General features: G+C 42.6%; 1 protein-coding gene across 2 annotated transcripts; it reads left to right on the top strand.

Annotated features, from left to right (window-relative positions):
- Nucleotides 1–3188: 3188 nt before the first annotated feature.
- Nucleotides 3189–17057, top strand: LOC119209384 (transferrin receptor protein 1-like). Of its 2 annotated transcripts, XM_037458680.2 has the most exons (18): nucleotides 3189–3330; nucleotides 7244–7288; nucleotides 7653–7890; nucleotides 8417–8600; nucleotides 8696–8918; nucleotides 9007–9129; nucleotides 9267–9362; nucleotides 9642–9781; nucleotides 9920–10071; nucleotides 10181–10300; nucleotides 10463–10548; nucleotides 10641–10704; nucleotides 10820–10884; nucleotides 10983–11053; nucleotides 11140–11230; nucleotides 11363–11584; nucleotides 11767–11925; nucleotides 12155–13162. In XM_037458680.2, the coding sequence occupies exons 2-18, from the start codon at nucleotides 7256–7258 to the stop codon at nucleotides 12395–12397; spliced, it is 2310 nt and encodes a 769-aa protein (XP_037314577.2). In that variant the 5' UTR covers nucleotides 3189–3330; nucleotides 7244–7255; the 3' UTR covers nucleotides 12398–13162. The 2 variants fall into 2 exon arrangements, with proteins under 2 accessions (XP_037314577.2, XP_062413656.1); XM_062557672.1 differs by lacking the exons at nucleotides 11140–11230; nucleotides 11363–11584; nucleotides 11767–11925; nucleotides 12155–13162 and adding exons at nucleotides 16556–16646; nucleotides 16779–17057.
- Nucleotides 17058–17414: the final 357 nt, after the last annotated feature.

The raw sequence follows: 17414 nt of genomic DNA, 5'->3' as shown, positions 1-17414 counted from the left end.
AAGTGGTTTGTTAAGGACTGAATTTTCCAAGTTAACCATAAACCAGATGGGTGAGCCCTTTATTTTGAGTTGAGTTTTGAGTCATGAGCCCGTGCACATCTGCAGTGCGTGAGCTTTCATCCGATTTATTTCACAATGATGTTTGAAGCTCGAAGCGGGAAAAACTGAAACTGATTCATTTTGAGAAAACACAGATAACAGACTGGTTTTTATGCTCACTTAGTTTTTTATTTTGCATACGAGAAAGAGAAAGCATGAAAATAAATCTCTATCGCTATCTTTTGGGATTCACCATTTTGTAATTAAATGTGTATACAGCAGGAGGAATCATCAAGGAGCTTGTTTTGTCAGATCCCACAACATAAGACTTTATCCACGAAGGATTACAGCGGTTCACTCGAGACCACCCTCAAAGACAGGATCACCGCTGCTGAGTTTACATCCTGCAAAGCCTCATAATTAGGTTTACCGTTCTTTTTGAAGAGTACACCAAACAGTTTTTAAATGGGATTTTGCAGCATTACAGTAAATGGAACACTTTTCCCTGTAAAACAGGTCTGAGCTCCTCCAAGACATGAAATGTTCCTCTGATATAATCAGATTTGAACGGTTTGACTTCCCTGTGTCTGTTGGAGTAATGGTTGAGGATTCATGGTGAGTGCACGAACAAGAAGAGAAACACATATGACAAAGCTAACAAGTTGATGTTCAGCCAGGTGCAATATTACCACACTCATTACCTTAGTTTAGCCTCAACACACACACACACAATTGCTTAATAGCCCCACTGTCGTAGAGGGGTTAATTCATTTATAACCTTTTTGTATCAAAGTGGTAGACAACGCCATTTTCTTACTTAAAGGCTCACAGCCAGATTGGGTAAAAGTCAACTTTGAAAGTCCAGCTTACTCACAAATATTATACAACTTCAGAGTGAAGTGAAGAACTTCCTCAATAATGTTGATAGTTAACTGATCTTATCTCCTTGTCCCCCAACAGACAGAGAAAAGCTTACTATTCGGTTACCTGTTAACAAAACAAACAAACAAATATGTCTCTTTTGCTTGGTAAACATGATATTTATTTGTGTCAGGAGGGAACTGTTGTGTTGCATGATGTGTTTCTCAATCATTTCAGCACAGTGGTTTGAGCTTGCAGCCTTGTGGCTCTGTGCGTGCGTACTCTAAATGTGTTTCTTAATAAATTAAAATAAAGGCCAGACATTTCCAGTGAGAGTCCAGAACCACCACCACCACCTTGCAATATTATTGAGGTTTTTCTGAGAAAACGTTTTCGTTACTGTTTTCGCACAGTCGGGGTATTTTGACAGCGCCGTGAGTGGCGGCCCTCAGATGTTATGGAAATGTGAAGGCATGCTGTGCCGTTCACCTCTAACATGTCAGAGGTACAATTTAACCTGGTTGCCTAACAGCAGCGGTCTAAGGTAATGACACAGAAAAAAGAGACGATTAAATCCGCTGACAGTCTCTATGGTGACTTTTACATTCTTGGCCCGGCACTGAAAGAAACTACAGCGACGACTTTTTGCACAAAATGCAGTTGAACTTTCAGAACTATAAATCTTTGAATAGCTGTTTCTAAGGGAAAACAAAAATCCATTGCAATCATGTCCACCATTTCGTTTAGCATGAGATATTAAGCAATTTTGTTTGTGTAATTGGGGCACAAGCATGTTCAGTGCGAAAATAAAAAGACAAATCTGCAAAAGAAATTATGAAGAAATATAAGAAGAAAAATATGTTTTTAGGTGGAGGAGATGCACAGATTATGCAGGAACATGAGTTCACAGTACAAAGTAAGGTCTAAGGTGATAGTTGTTCTTACCTGGATATTAATAGAGACCTTCACATCAGTGCCCCTTTGTATGTCACTTGAATTTTATGAGCAATGGTGGACCAAAAGTGACCAAAGATGTGGGAAAATGATGACGTGGGAAAATTATTAGAATCTGAGCTCAGACCTCCCAATGACTGGTTTGCACAAAACACACGCTAGCAGCTTGGCAGCAGGCATAAACATGTAATTACCGAGGGCCCAAAAGAGAAATTATAGGGACAGTAACACAACCTTATTTAGGCTGTTTTGGTTCAAAAATCAATAATTAAAAGTCATGGTAAATAAACGGGATTGCAGAAGAACAATGTTTACAAAGATTTACTAATAATTTACCAACAGTGGCGCCTGCTTTCTGCCCACCACCAATGCCCAATCCCGCTAGTTGTTGATTTGCCAACCATGTCTTTCTTGACATAAATGTGGGTGGTATAGCAACAGCATTATCATTAGTGTCTCAATTTGATGGTGCTGGAACGGGAGTTGTGTTTTTCGGTTAAATAAAGGACAATCAGGCTGTGTCTGCCTTTGCACTAAATCATTTACAACTAGCTCGTGTGTGCATTAGAAAAAGGAGTCGAGACGGCCACAGAAAGAATTACCGTAACTGGAAAAAAAATCTGTACTTCTGACTTAGTCAGCACACAAAGGACCAACCTAAACAGGCCGACGCTCACTTTCCTAGAGCTAGATATTTTCACAGCTGCAGCGTAAAAAAAAACTATTTTGTAGACTGCAAGGTCTGAAAAGTGAACAGCCTGCACTCTGGTGTTATGTTTGTTCTCGTTTCAAGGTGAGCTGCAGATGGGAGCCGTGGATCTGTCTGTGACACACCAGGGGGTCATTCAAGGTGATCCCTGACTTCCATGCCTGATCCATGACTCTGTGATCCCTTGACTACCTTTTAAACTAAAACACTTGGGTGGTTATTTCAATTTAAAATTAAAAAACTATTGTATAGTATGCAAGATGAACGGCAAATGTCTCTTTATTTTTACTTTTTGACTTCTCTTTACTCGAATGGCTATCGTATTCATTGAGGACTTAAGCACAATTATCCTCCATGGCCACATTTGAAGTAAAGACTTATCAAACTTCCCGCCACAGACGGGTGACCAGATTTAAAATGGAGCAGCAAAGTTGTATTCAAAGTTTTAAGTTATCGACCCGGACATATTATTGCCACGCTACTGCCTCCTACTTCCCCTTTATAATGCAAACACATGCGGCTGCTCGGTATATAAAGCATTCTGACAGTTAGAAGAAAGAAACGGTTGGGGGACGTGACGTAACACGGAAGTGACGTGAGGCCACGCCCACGTTATCGAGCGCCAGCCAATCCGAAAGATATAAGTTGTAGCAACGTGCTCAAGGGCACCGGCCGAACACAGAGGAGCGGAAGAAAGCACCTGGAGCAGCTACCTCGTGTCAAAGGGCTGTCAGAGAAGAAGTCCGTGTGTCTTGAAGGAAAAAAAGGTGAGCTTTTTTTTATCGCTTAGCTGCCGTAGTTCAAACCGAGCCGGAGAAGCGTATTGCACCGAAAAGCAAGACCAACCGCACAAAACCGCCCAAGGAAACACGCGCCCTCGCGTTTCTTTTTTTGCGAGTGTCTTGTACGCTGCGCGTGTAGATGGGAGATAGTTTAAAAGATGTTGCCCTCGGCAAAGCGCATGTTAACGTAGGACCCGTCCGAGCTCGGTGCCCCCCCCCCCCCCTCTCCCCCGCGTGTCCTTCCCCGCGACGTAATTAGAAGCGGAGTCGTTATTCTCCAGTTGGGTTGTCACGTTGCAACGAGGCTGCCATGACAGTAGTAGCCGGTCGTCACGTTCAACGAGTGGCGACCCGCCCTCTAACCTCCGAATGACACCTTCCTGCTACGGGGGTCACCGGGGATACCTGACCTTGAAGCATAGATTGGATCTTCGCTAAAATGTTTGAACGGTTGCCATCCTTCTGTCAAAAACCCCAACGATGTATTTTCTTTAAAGGTCACACAACTGTCAAACAGTTGCTATATTTTGGATTGAAGGTCCCTTTGAAAATAAAAAAACAGTCTTATGATTCGTTATTCAGGGTCTTTTCCTGCCTCACATTTTAAGGGCCACATGTAAAGTCCACCATACGTCCTGGTGCCATCTGGTGGGACACCTGTGTACAGAGGAGATGGACCGCCACTACTGTGACATTGCCTACCAGAACCTGTATTATAATAGGAAAAATGCTGCCAATGGCTCATGCATAGAATGAAACCACATCTAGTCTATAATTCAGAATATGCTGCATTTTTTAGGAACACTTGTGCAGGCCCACAGCATAGGATTTGCCTGCCTCACTGTTCTACTTCTGGCTCATTTTCCCCATCAGCTGCTTGGAGCATTTCCCCCATTGTGACTCTCACATGATTTGATTTGCCAGAGGACAATGCTGCTTTCAAATCGTTGCAGTCTTTTTCCTCCCCATTTCTTTTTGTTTCCCACACCTTACTTCTCCCTTCCCATTGACAATGTTTTCCTACTCTGAAAATGTCCTACTTGTGTTGAGCTTAACTCAATCTCGTTTTATACATTGCATGGGTGGGTACTGTATTCGTTGGACAAACTATCAGGATCTTTTTTTTTGGTTTCTGGTTAAGGCTCAACTACTAGGAAGACAGTCATTTAATTGTATGCTATTTGTATACAAGGCGCACAGATTACCCGAAACGCTTGCGTAACAATATTACAAGGCTCTTTGGTGTGATGTAGTGAGAAAGTCCATATATATAATCACACGTTGTTTGGTTAGTAAGAGTTTTTTGCAACAGCTGACTAATTTGAGTTGTAGGATGTCAATTTCACTGCTGACTTCTCCTCTGACCCTTTAAGAGTTCTCAACAGTTGTGTTGTGATGTTGCCACAGCTTCCATAATATACTTTTTATGAAGCAATTGTTCTTTTTCAAAAGGATTTATTAAATTAACTTAAAAATACTTAAAAACAACCTAGATTGAATCACCTTTTAAAAACACTGACATTAAATTGTTTGCTTGTTAGCAAACAAAAGGAGGTGTGCTTTGTTTTTGGGAACACGATGAGCAGGTTCACATTTTATTTCAGTTTGGCCTTGATTACATCACATTTAAATTCCTCATTAAATAAGTGTGCTGTCTTCCTGCCATTCAGCCCGAGAAGTTCAGTTGTCTTTCCCAGAAGGGCGCGCCTTAACTTTACTCTCACTATCTCTTTTGCACACACTTGAGTTGCGAGTTGTGGTTCAGAGAACGCTGGAGGCAAATGGAGTCCCTTAAGGAGTGTCTTCTTTGTACCTATTAAATCTTGATCCATGTCCAGTTGTTGTATTGCCAACATCATAGGTCTCTAAACTGTCAAAAGGGGCTTATCTGATTAAAGTATTAAGACCTGGTATGTTTGGTATGTAAGATTAAGCAATTGGCTTTACCAAGCAGCTAATCCTGGTCTGATAGCGTTTTATAAGTCCATACCTTTTGAAGTGTTAAGGTTGCGTGCAAAACTGGCCATGAATAATACAAACTTGTGGTTGCTCTCTCATTCAAATGTTGTTCTAGTTGGTGACCTTTTTTAGGGGTTATGTACTCTGTTGTGTCGCCCCCTCAAGGTTGTGGCAGTCGGAGGGGTTGTCTGGGCCCTTTCAATGTTCTAAAGTTGGCTGCTCTTAATTTTGTGTTGCCAGCACAACGCTCTTGTGTGTAGCAGCGTGGCCAAACCCTCATTTGCTTTATTGGCCGCAAACATTTATTCCCCAATTTAGATTTTTTTTCATCCATGTTGCTGGACTTGAGCAAGGCAGCGTTTCCACGCTCCAACTTGGTGCTGGCCTGACCGCTCATTTGTGTCCTTTGTTTTTTTGGCATCAAGCTCTCCTCACGCAATGTCCAGTTTGGGTTCTCCTTCCCTGGAGAACTTGTAAAAAAGTACAGCTTACTCGCAACAGTCTTTATAATATTTTATTCAGTCCAAAGTTCAGGAAGTGTAGTAATGCTGGGCTTAAGACCATGGTCACCATTTGGTTCTTTTGATAAGACAGGAAAAGAATCATAAGAGCATATAAAAAAAAAGAGCAAAAAGCAGCCGTTAAAGGTGGCGACTCAAATAGTGTTTTGTTCCCAAAAATAGTCTCAACAAATTCACTTGTACTGACGTCAGAGATATTTGTTCTTTACTTCATAAGAACACGGTGCCTGAACGATTCTGGCAATCAGATTAGAAATGTGGCCTTTGACGGTTCAGGGGAGCAGTTGATAATTCGCAACCTGATTTTAGTTCATTCAACTAACTTTTCTAATTGGAGTTTTCCTTGCTAAGAAAAATTAGTATCCTAAAGCTAATGTGGAAACCACTCAAACATCCTGGGTTAAACCTGTCCTCAAGTCTTTTTTCATGTGGGAAAAATAAATAGACAATTTGTCCTTATTTGGGTCACAGGGTGTACCCAAATAATTAGGTTTCCTATGAGACAACAATTAGTTAACAGTTGGGGACAAATACACGTGGGTTCACCAATATGAAATGTTTGTTACTATTATTGTATAAATAAATTAAATGTAGTTCATTGGATTTAAAAAATGAAGGACAATCCAGACTCGGCATTGTAAAAACTGCACTAGAAGCAAAGAACTACAGTTTGCAGGGTCAAATATCAAGAAATCAATGCGCACTGAGAGGAGAGAAATGCAACACTGCAACAGTGTCTCAGACCTTAATGTGCATCCAAAAACAATGAGTTCATTAATCCGATACGTGTAAAATAACACTCACAAGAACTGTGCAGAAAAGCATCAAGACAGCAAAGTGGTTCACATTGGATATCAAATGTACTTTTTTTTTTTTTTCACCCACCTCCGGCCCCTCTGCTGCCAAAGCATCACACATAACGAAGGTCTCTCCTGAAGGTGATCACATGCTTAGCTCTCATTCCGCTGACTGTGCATTACGGCGTTTAGGAAAATATTCTCGCGTCTTCAGGTTTCAGGTTCTGGTAACTCTGTCAAGTTGAGACCTTGCTTTGGTTGGCTCTTATTTTGTATTAACGCTAGTTGTGTTGTTATTGTATTCTACTGTGAATGGGGTTCACACGCAGGCTGTGTCGACCCTTGCTGGACACTGGTCTTTTGTGGCTCTGAACGGTGCTGGCTTTAAGTGAGCAGCAAAGGAAACCCCACGGATGTTTGGACAAGAGGTGGGACGTGTTCTGTGGACACATTTCCCAGAAGTGAAACCGTAATGCCCTGTAAATTCAACCTAAAAGCCATCTTTTGAGTAAAACGCTTTGTAAAAAAATGGAAAGTTAAATTAAAGGGTTTTTATTGCTAGGCATTTCATCTTGCTTAAATAAAGACGACAATCAAACCCTTTGTCTGTTCCTTTTTTAGATTGAAGCAGCAATGGACCAGGCAAGGTCAACAATATCCAAAATTGTGAGTATTCACCTCAATGCTTAAATGAAAAGTTTTGTTCTGAGTAATTGTGTTCCCATAATTACCTCTTCTGCCTTTGTGCCTTAATTTAAACTTAACCACTTCAACATGTACACAAAATTCTAATTCTGATTTTCAGTGCTAATGATGTTGAATATTTATTTACTATTCGTCTAAATTAAGATAATAGCAATATTTTCTTTTTAACTACAAGGGATAAACTTGTTTAGGGAGTTATCTAAAACCTCTGTATAGTGTTTACTCATCATAGATTTCAGTCAAGGCTCCATATTAAGGAAATCTTCTCCACTTGATATTAATCCACATTTTCTTCACCATCGTCTGCACCGCTCTGCCATTTCAGTTCAACGGGGAGCCGCACTCCTACACCCGTTTCAACCTGACCCAGAACATGGAAGGCGACAACAGCCAGGTGGAGATGAAGTTGTCGTCCGACATGGACGAGGAGGTTGGCGGCAACGGCGTGGGAGACCACCTCAATCACAACTCCAACCGCAAGCCCCACGCCGCCGAACAGCTCGGCCGCAAACCAAAGAACCTCTGCTTCATGGTCGCCGCCACCATCCTCATCTTCATTATCGGTGAGCGGGTCAATGGATGACCTTTGTCAAGTTCTATTTTACCCAAATAGAGGATTGGCTGTTAACCAAAAGATGGCACTAACCTATGAGGAGAGAAACATCTCTCAGTGGCTGCACTCTGTCCAACGCAAGCCTTCGTAGCTAACGTCAGTTAAATGATGTTAGCTCTGATTATATAACTTCATTTAACTATCTAAATAACGGAACGGGCTCCTGACCGTTAAATCATTTCAAGATAAGTTACTTAATGCTCGGTCATCTGCTGACGAAAGGACACTTATTTAAATTTTCACTGTCCTTGATGAATTCAGAATAATTCTGGTTGACAACAACCTTGTCGGCAAGTTTGAGTGCCCTGCAACAAATGCTGGTGGTTCATCGCGGCTACGAACATTAGATTTTAATGTGGGGGAATTATGGGCATTTTCTTGTATTATATTCAGGGCAATATAGCCCTTGTGTATTTCCAACGCTGCTTTAGTCTGTCAAGAGCGATTGTGCTCATTTGAAACGCTGCTACTTTCAGGGTACTTGATTGCCTACCTGGTTCATGGTAAGAAGGTCGTGGCTCCCACCTGTCAGGCCTCTGTGGATCCCGTAGCAGAACCCTTTGAGCGAGAGACCGGCGCCGCCCCCCTCATGAACTGGGACGATGTCAAAAATCTCCTCGCTAAGAAACTTTCCGCAACCCAGTTTGAACCAGTCTTCAGGTACATTTCCATTCGGCATCGTCTGCCTGTAGAATGAGGGCAAATGTCATCGTTTCCACGGTTTCCCCCTCACGCTGTGATTTATCCTCTTCTAGGGAGTTTGATGTTAACGACCACCGAGCTGGTTCCAAAGGGGACGAGTCGCTGGCCAACAAGGTGCTCGGCAAGTTCAAAGGTTACGGCATGAACACCTGGACCGACGAGCACTTCATCAAGGTTCAGGACCCACCGGCTTCTGGTTCCAACAGATTTGTTTTCAAGGGACAGGAGGCGAGTCCAAAGGGATTCCTGTCCTACAGTGCCAATGGAACTGCTACGGTAATCTAAAAGCTGAAGTAGATCATTTTATTTGATATTTAGAGATTCAGAGTTCATGTGATTTTTTAAATTTTTTTATTTTCCCCAGGGTGGCGTCTTGTATGCATACTACGGGGAGGAAAGTGACTTCCAGTTGCTGCGGGACAGGAGCATCAATCTGACCGGCCGGGTCATGCTGATCCGTGCAGGACGGATCAGCTTTGCAGAGAAGGTGGGCTTTTGCTAAATTCTTTTGCATTACTCTAAACTATTTGCATACCGTGATCTCTCTAAAACCAGGGTTTTTCTTTTTGATATGCTTTTGGGGTCAGTGATGATACCATGACTCTCTTCCTTTTGTGCTTACAGGTAGCCAATGCTGCCAAAATGGGTGCCTCTGCTGTGCTGATCTACCCGGACCCTGCTGATTACTCTATTGGAGACTCCACACCGCTCTTTGGCCATGTGAGTGATGGCGGATTGGAAGTAGCTTTTATAGTCTGACAAAGGGTGATCTTGACAATGATTATACATTATTAGTGGAGACTAGACTGCCCCCTCAGTAATCCATTTCTAGTAGTGATGGTAAAGTACACTACAAAAAGTCTTGGATACAATAGTTAAAATGTTTGTATCATTTTCTCAATTTTACATTTACAATTTTACATGTTCCAGACAGCTGGAAGGAATAGTAAAACAAAGGCATTTAATCCAAACTGACCTCGTTCCGTCCTTCTGCTCCAGGTCCACATGGGTTCGGGGGATCCCTACACCCCGGGCTTCCCCTCCTTCAACCACACCCAGTTCCCGCCTGTGAGGTCTTCAGGCCTGCCAAAGATCTTGGCTCAGAGCATCACATCAGGCATGGCTACCACCATCCGGAGGTAAGCTTCGTGTTGACTGTGGACAAACTAAAGCAGTGTATTTTAACATGAAATATTCTTCATTCGCTGTGTTTTCCTGCCCCTGCAGACTTAGGAATACATAGCAAAGCTTTATTATGTATTGTGTGCATCCCAAAGGCAGCTGGGGGGTCCGAGTGAACCTGGATCATGGGGTGGCATCTACAAACTGGGAGAAGAAAATGATCTCATTACTGTTGAGGTCAACAACGTGCTGGCAGAGAAAAAGATCCATAATGTTTTTGGGGTCATCAAAGGCTTTGTGGATGCAGGTAATATTATTTTTAAATTGTGATATTGTATCTACGAAATCGCTACACACACACCTCCTGAGAAGGAGTTACCAACATTGAATGTCTTTGTTTCATTCTTCAATTGTAGATCGGTATGTCGTAATGGGCGCTCAGAGGGATGCATGGGGGGCCGGGTTTGCTACGTCGACCGTCGGCAGCAGCCTCCTCGTCGAGTTGGCCCGTTCCATCTCTGATATGGTGAAGAATGGTAAGGTTGAAATGGAAGATGTTGCTATATTTATGTTGCTTGAAGAGATTAGATCATACGATAATCATTTAATGGCAAAAGAAAGAAGCCCGGATGTGCTCAGTCCAAATGTCACATTGAGCCAGTTGTGAGGGTGCTGCTTAAAGCGCTTCTTCTTGCCAGATGGATTCAAACCAAGGAGAAGCATCGTTTTCGCCAGTTGGAGTGCTGGGGAATATGGGAGTGTTGGCGCCACCGAGTGGTTGGAGGTGAGAAGGAGTTCCCCAACGGCACTTTTCTGGATCTGCAGCTTTTATGGTGTAATCATCCCTTTAATTCTTTTCTTTTTTCCTATGCCCAGGGTTATCTTTCCTCCCTGAGCATGAAAGCCTTCTCCTACATCAACCTGGACAGAGTTATAAAAGGTATTTTCTTCAGGTTTCCAGACAATTTAAAATCCAAAAGCTTCCAAATCCTTACTATATGACCAAATGAGTGATCTTTCAGTATGAAATAAATAACATGAATTGTCTTTTCTAGGTTCAACGCGATTTAATGTGTCAGCGAGTCCCTTGATGCATGGCCTGGTCGAGAGCACTATGAAGGTACATTCAATACACCTCTGCAGTGTTGTCATTGTTTAAATTAATTTTTTTATCTACATTTTATGATCTAATGTATAACTGCAATCGTCTCGTTTTAGGTGAAGTATCCAGACTCTGAGTCTGCGACACTCTACTCCCGATTTGTGACGAGCAGCTTGGAGTTGAACGTGTAAGTGTCACCAGGCCGCTGGTCCGTTCCGTCTAGTCGGTGTATGTACGTTGCCATGACATCAAAGCTGTGTTTTATTTTTCCAGGTTGGAGCCGTTTAAGTTGGATGATGCTGCTTATCCGTTCCTTGCCTTCTCTGGAATCCCCTCGGTCTCATTTGGATTCACCTCCGACTCAGTGAGTCGTCCCCCTCTACCACAACTTGCATCAGTCTTTTTTGAGCGGATTTTACATTGAGCATCACGTGAGTTTGTTCCTCTTGGGGTCTCGTCCCTGCTCTGTAATCAACGCCGCTTTCTTCCCTCTCAGGACTACGCATACTTTAACACAGAGCTGGACACCAGGGATAAACTGAACGTGGCCACGGGCAATCAGGTTCCTCAGCTCGCAGAACAAGCAGCTCGCTTCGCAGGTCACATGGTGCTGAGGCTGGTCCATGATCATCTGCTGCGTATGGACGTGAAGAAGTACAACAATATTATCCGCAACCATGTTGTCCAGATCAACAACAAAGTCTATTCTGTTAGGAAGGTGAGTGCTGTGATTTCTTTCTTGCATGAATGAACACTTTGATTTGTTACCCTTTGTCAGCAAAGACATAACAATTGTAAATAAATACTTCAAATTCTGTCTTTGCAAAGTAGACGGGTAACCTGTTTGTTGCTTTTTAGATTTAATTTTATTGCGCATATGTTGGTCCCTCGTGCTTGCAGATGCAGCCCGAGCTGTTGCCCAAGGCCCTGACGGTGCAGTGGTTAATCTCGGCCTTCGGCTCCTACAGCCGCGCGGCCCAACGGCTGGAGACGGACATGCAGAACAGTGACCTGGAGGACATCGAGATGTGTCGCATCATCAATGACCGCATAATGACGGTAAGACCTTGACTCAGGAAGTCCTAAAACAAAGTAATTGCCTCAGGATTTGTAGCTACGCTTTCCTGTTTGACCCCTGACCCCTCTTAGCTGTGTTAAGAGAAATCACTCTAAATATAACTTATCCTTGAGGAAAACGTTTTAACTGACTTTTGAAAAGTTAAAAAACAAAACCATACCAGGGGCTTACTAACGTCCACCTCATCCTCCTGTTGCCTCGACTCTGCAGGTGGAGAGGAACTTCCTGTCGCCCTACGTGTCTCCCAGAGACAGCCCGTTCCGCCACATCATGCTGGGCTCTGGCCCTCACACCCTCAGGGCTCTTTCCAACCACCTCGATGGCCTCAAGAGCGGCCACCCCGAGTCGGACGCCGACCTATTCCGCAACCAGCTGGCCTTGGCGACCTGGACGGTTCAGGGCTGCGCCAACTCACTAGCAGGGGACATCTGGTCCTTAGATAATGAAATCTAAAGTAATTTCACGCCCTTGTTCATGTGCGCTGTTAAACAACTAGCAGTCACGGATGCATAATTATACAATTGACTGACTGGAATTTAGAATTTTATGGTCATCACCTTCAAAACCTGAGTGATGAGTTCATAGTCCTTTTTTTTTTTTTTATTTGAAAATCTCCAAAAAGCTGAACATTAATTCAGAAAGTCTGCTTCCACCTTAACAACAGTTTTAATTGCAGAAAGAAATTCCTCATATGTCTAAATTTAAAAACATTGTCTTTGGTGCTAGCAACGACTACATTCGAATGCCCATGACCTCCAGCAGTACTTCTTGTATTGGTGTTTCCTCATGAGAGCGATACATTTAGTGACCTTGAGGTTTCTTCAGCACAGTTTAATCGGGTCATAACTACAGGGAAATCAAATGGTCAGTATGGTGAGATAAGATGTGTTAGTGTTTACCTTAATTACAGCGAATCACAGCATCTGGCATTTCCACTGCTGAGGGCTCTGTGTTCAAACCAGAGCAGGTTAGTATTGGTAGCTACAGTGTCACACAGCGCTGAAACCATGCTCCTCAATCTTTGGTCAGAGATTCATGAGTTGCTGAAGATGTTAAGTTCTGTTGCCTAGAACACGTCTTGAAATTGGACAATGAGCTGTTGTTACGTCATTCATGCTTCATTGAGCTTTCAGAAAAGTTCTGAATAATTACAAATCTGAACTTTCTCATCACCTAAATGAGGGCAAACCTGTCAGCCTTTAAAAAAATTATATAAAATATACAGGGGAGTCTCCAACCACGTGGCACTGAAACAAACCGTACGTCTATTTATTGTGTTATTTATTTATCAGTGGCAGGGATCACTATAAATATTTTTTTATTGCCTTTTATAAAAAAATGTAATTATCGGGAGCCGTGCCTTCCATAATTATGACAGTTATACTGTCGAAATGACAAAAGCAGCATCTGCTTAAAGGGAAGTGTACATGTCGACCGACGGCCAGGACCGAACGCTGAACAGTCGCCTCCGAAAGCAGCACTAAGGTTTTTTTTTGCTTTGTTAAACGGACACTGGATTGGTCTTTTCAGGAAAAGCCAGCTCTCATATCCCGCCTCTGGCTGTCGGTGCTGGTCCCTCGGTTACATGTGCACCTCTCGTCCAGACTACATTATCGGCAGCAGTGCCTTCCATGATGTGAAATGAAGAAGGTAGTTTTTGCCTACCAGTGTATGTCCGTATCGGAGGCAGTGCCCTCCATATTTCACTGTAGGGATGGATGTTTTTATTATCGGGAACAGTGATTTCCATAATGTCTGTACATAAACATTAGGGTGCTACACACTGCACGTGTGGTCTGCAGCTTTAGATCCCTTCAATGATCTTTCCACGCTTACGTAGCTCTTGACGGAGAAGTTTCCACTAATCTCATGAAATTATTGCTCCATCTCGTTCGTGAGGTACAGAAGTAGTCTTTAAGGAATGGGTTGCTTTAGTCAGCGGTTTTCTCATTTTAATCAGATGCTGATTTTTTTTTTTTTCCCCGTCTGGACTTCATGGGGTGTCTTTGTTTGAGGGAAGTGTTAAGAACATGATTGGGATAGCGGTGTGGTCCACAAAGTCCAGAAAAGATCCCACTTCCCTAAATGGGTTTTGATGAGTTAGTCGGGAAAGGAGTCGTACCTTCTCTTTTGATGTGTTGGTTCTTTGTTTAGATTTCCTTGTGCCTTGTTTCCAAAATGTTTCTACATACAGTACTTGTGGTAATTGTATTTTCTTTTTCTTTGCGCTATTTCGTCTCTTTGCTTGAGTCAAGTTACTGGGTCAAATGCATGTTATGGTATCGCATATTCACAGGGATCAGGAAACTAACATTAGTGTCTCCAGGATTTCATAATACCACCCTGAACGTTGGTGACCAACGTCCTTTAGCAAATCTGCTAAGCCATAGAATTTGGAAAACACTGCTTTGACAGAATCTGCAATAAGTAGACATTTAAAATAGTCTATAAACCTTTTTGTAGTTTGAGGGAACTGATCAGCTGAGTTATGAGGCATGTTCTGGATGTTACATTTCTGATGTGTTTATTTCTTAAACTGTATTCAAATCTGCTTTGCTTTATGCTTTCTTGGCTGCAATAAACAATCACCTCAAAGTTGCAGTATGTCACTGGGTCTTAAGTTTGTAGTTTTCTAAAACCATCTGAATTGAATGTCAATTTGGCGATTTCATGTTATCCAAACATTCTGAAGAACATAATGCATTCTTTAGATACATATGCCCTTCATCAGTCATGTCATTTCACCTGGATGTTTAAACGGCACCCTGCGGTTGTCTGTGCAGCTTAATATCATTCCTGTGTGCATCTTAAATCCATTTAGTATTTGATTAAGTGACATCACAAAAGTTGTGGAAGCCCAATTGTTCCTAAATATGCAACTTGGACCAGTCTGAAGAATCCAGAAGTGTCCAATGTGCATGCGCTGTACACAGGGAATACATGTTTTAATGAAGTGAGGGGAAAACAGCAGTTGGTATAACATAGACTTTTTGTAAGTGCAAAGCATTTGTCTTTCATGCCATCATCCCCTCAAATGACCAAGTGTATTCAGCTTAAAGCTTTTAACTGCCCCTATAGTCTAACTGAAGTAGAGCAGTTCATAAAGATGAATGTTTGCGTTTAAGGTGGCTGTTAAACAGCTCAAACCCAGAATGTGCAGCAGAGCTGTGAAAAATAAAGAGCTCTCACTTTTTTAGTTTCTTGCTGCAGCAAACGAGGATTCAGGTCGATTAGATAAACAAGAACAGGAAATAAATAAAACCATGGAAATATTCTAAATGTTGCCAAATGACTCCTTGACCAGTCAGTGAACAAAATTAACCCAGATGGCAACTTCACAATTAAGAAGTCACATCCATTTGAAGTGTGCCAATAGCAATATTACAACACCACCAAAGCTGCATTAGCTTTACGCTATAACTAGTTTACTTACAGGCTAATAAGTAAGCAGTATATGTATGAATATACACATGGGTCATTCTACAAAAGTTCAAAGTGCTGTCAGTCACTTCAAGTTTATTCATCTAATACCCCTCTGTTACATTTGGCAATGTATTTAAAAAAACAAGTAATCTGTCACTTTCATGGAAGTCAAGCCCTTCATTTAAAAATTCAGTTTTCTAGTTTATAGTTATTACAAATATTAAAATACCAATTGTGACACTTCTATTTTGAAATACTACAGATTCTTCCTGTATTAATAGGTCCTTTGAGGAAGTGCAGTGGACATAGCTGTGGTAAGTCACATGTCTTCATTTGTTCAAAATGTCATGAGATTATGTGTGTATATAGATATATAGATTTGTGTGTCATTTGTGTTACTCATTTATCGGTAGCAAGGTCCAAAATTAAACATTAAAAATTATATTGAACAGTTCAATGGTTTTGCTTGAAAGATTTTGATTTTCATGTGGTCTGACGCAGCCATTTTGTAAAAATTGCAGGTTTTTCTGTAAATTGCCATTGGAGTTACAAGTGTAACCAGGGGGAGAAACCCCTGTAACTCCAGTGACATCCTTCTATAAATGAGCCACATACAAGCTGCAAGAAGACACAAAGAGATCAAAAAAAGTTTGAATTATTGTCTCTTTGTGACTTTACTTTTCCTTCAAGGTTATGAAAATCATATCCTGACCCAAAAGAGGAAGAACGTTAAGGATCTAACTGAAAGGGAAAGAAGCGCCCACAGACGGGTCTGACGTGTTAATCTAGCAAGAAATCTGAAGAGAGCAGCACCCCCCCAATCTTCACTCGGGGAGCCGCACTCCTACACCCGTTTCACCCTGACCCAGAACATGGAAGGCGACAACAGCCAGGTGGAGATGAAGCTGTCGTCCGGCGTGGACGAGGAGGAGGTCGGCGGCAACGGCGTGGGAGACCACCTCAATCACAACTCCAACCGCAAGCCCCGCAAACCAAAGAACCTCTGCTTCATGGTCGCCGCCACCGTCCTCATCTTCATTATCGGTGAGCGGGTCAATGGGTGACGTTTGTATCCATGCACCGGTCCATCTTAGGAGGGCTCATTTGAATCTGTATCCATGGTGTTTAAATTTAACACAACATGTCTTTTCCAGCCAGGAGGTGGCTGTGGTCCGTGTTGAACGGCAGCTTGGAGCCGTTTAAGTTGGATGATGCTGCTTATCCGTTCCTTGCCTTCTCTGGAATCCCTTCGGTCTCTTTTGGATTCACCTCCGACTCGGTGAGTCGTCCCCTTCTACCACAACTTGCATCAGTCTTTTTTGAGCGGCTTTTACATTGAGCATCACGTTGGCTTGTTCCTCCTGGGGTCTCGTCCCTGCTCTGTAATCAACGCCGCTTTCTTCCCTCTCAGGACTACGCGTACTTTAACACAGAGCTGGACACCAGGGATAAACTGAACGCGGCCACGGGCAATCAGGTTCCTCAGCTCGCAGAACAAGCAGCTCGCTTCGCAGGTCACATGGTGCTGAGGCTGGTCCATGATCACCTGCTGCGTATGGACGTGAAGAAGTACAACAATATTATCCGCAACCATGTTGTCCAGATCAACAACAAAGTCTATTCTGTTAGGAAGGTGAGTGCTGTGATTTCTTTCTTGCATGAATGAACACTTTGATTTGTTACCCTTTGTCAGCAAAGACATAAATATTGTAAATAAATACTGCATTCAAATTCAGTCTTTGCAAAGTAGACGGGTAACCTGTCTACTTTCTTCTCCAACCTAATCGAACCCCTCTTCTAACAGGAGACTTTAGCAACTATTTAACTAAAATAGCTGACATACTCTCCCCTTTCTCAAACCCATCTCCTACTACCTGTGTCCCACCGACTTCTCCTCTATTGTCCACCCTTCCCGCTTTCACCCCCCTGTCTCATAACCAAGTTCTTACCTTAGTAACCTCTCCCCGTCCCACCACCGACCCTCTTGACCCCATTCCTGTCCCAAACTCGTGGCGAACTTTAACCAACTCTCCTCCTATCTCCACCG

Source organism: Pungitius pungitius, chromosome 15, assembly GCF_949316345.1.
Source record: "Pungitius pungitius chromosome 15, fPunPun2.1, whole genome shotgun sequence".
Lineage (NCBI taxonomy): Eukaryota > Metazoa > Chordata > Actinopteri > Perciformes > Gasterosteidae > Pungitius > Pungitius pungitius.
The sequence above is the reverse complement of the archived record's forward strand: the minus strand, read 5'-3'. Positions and strand labels throughout refer to the sequence as shown.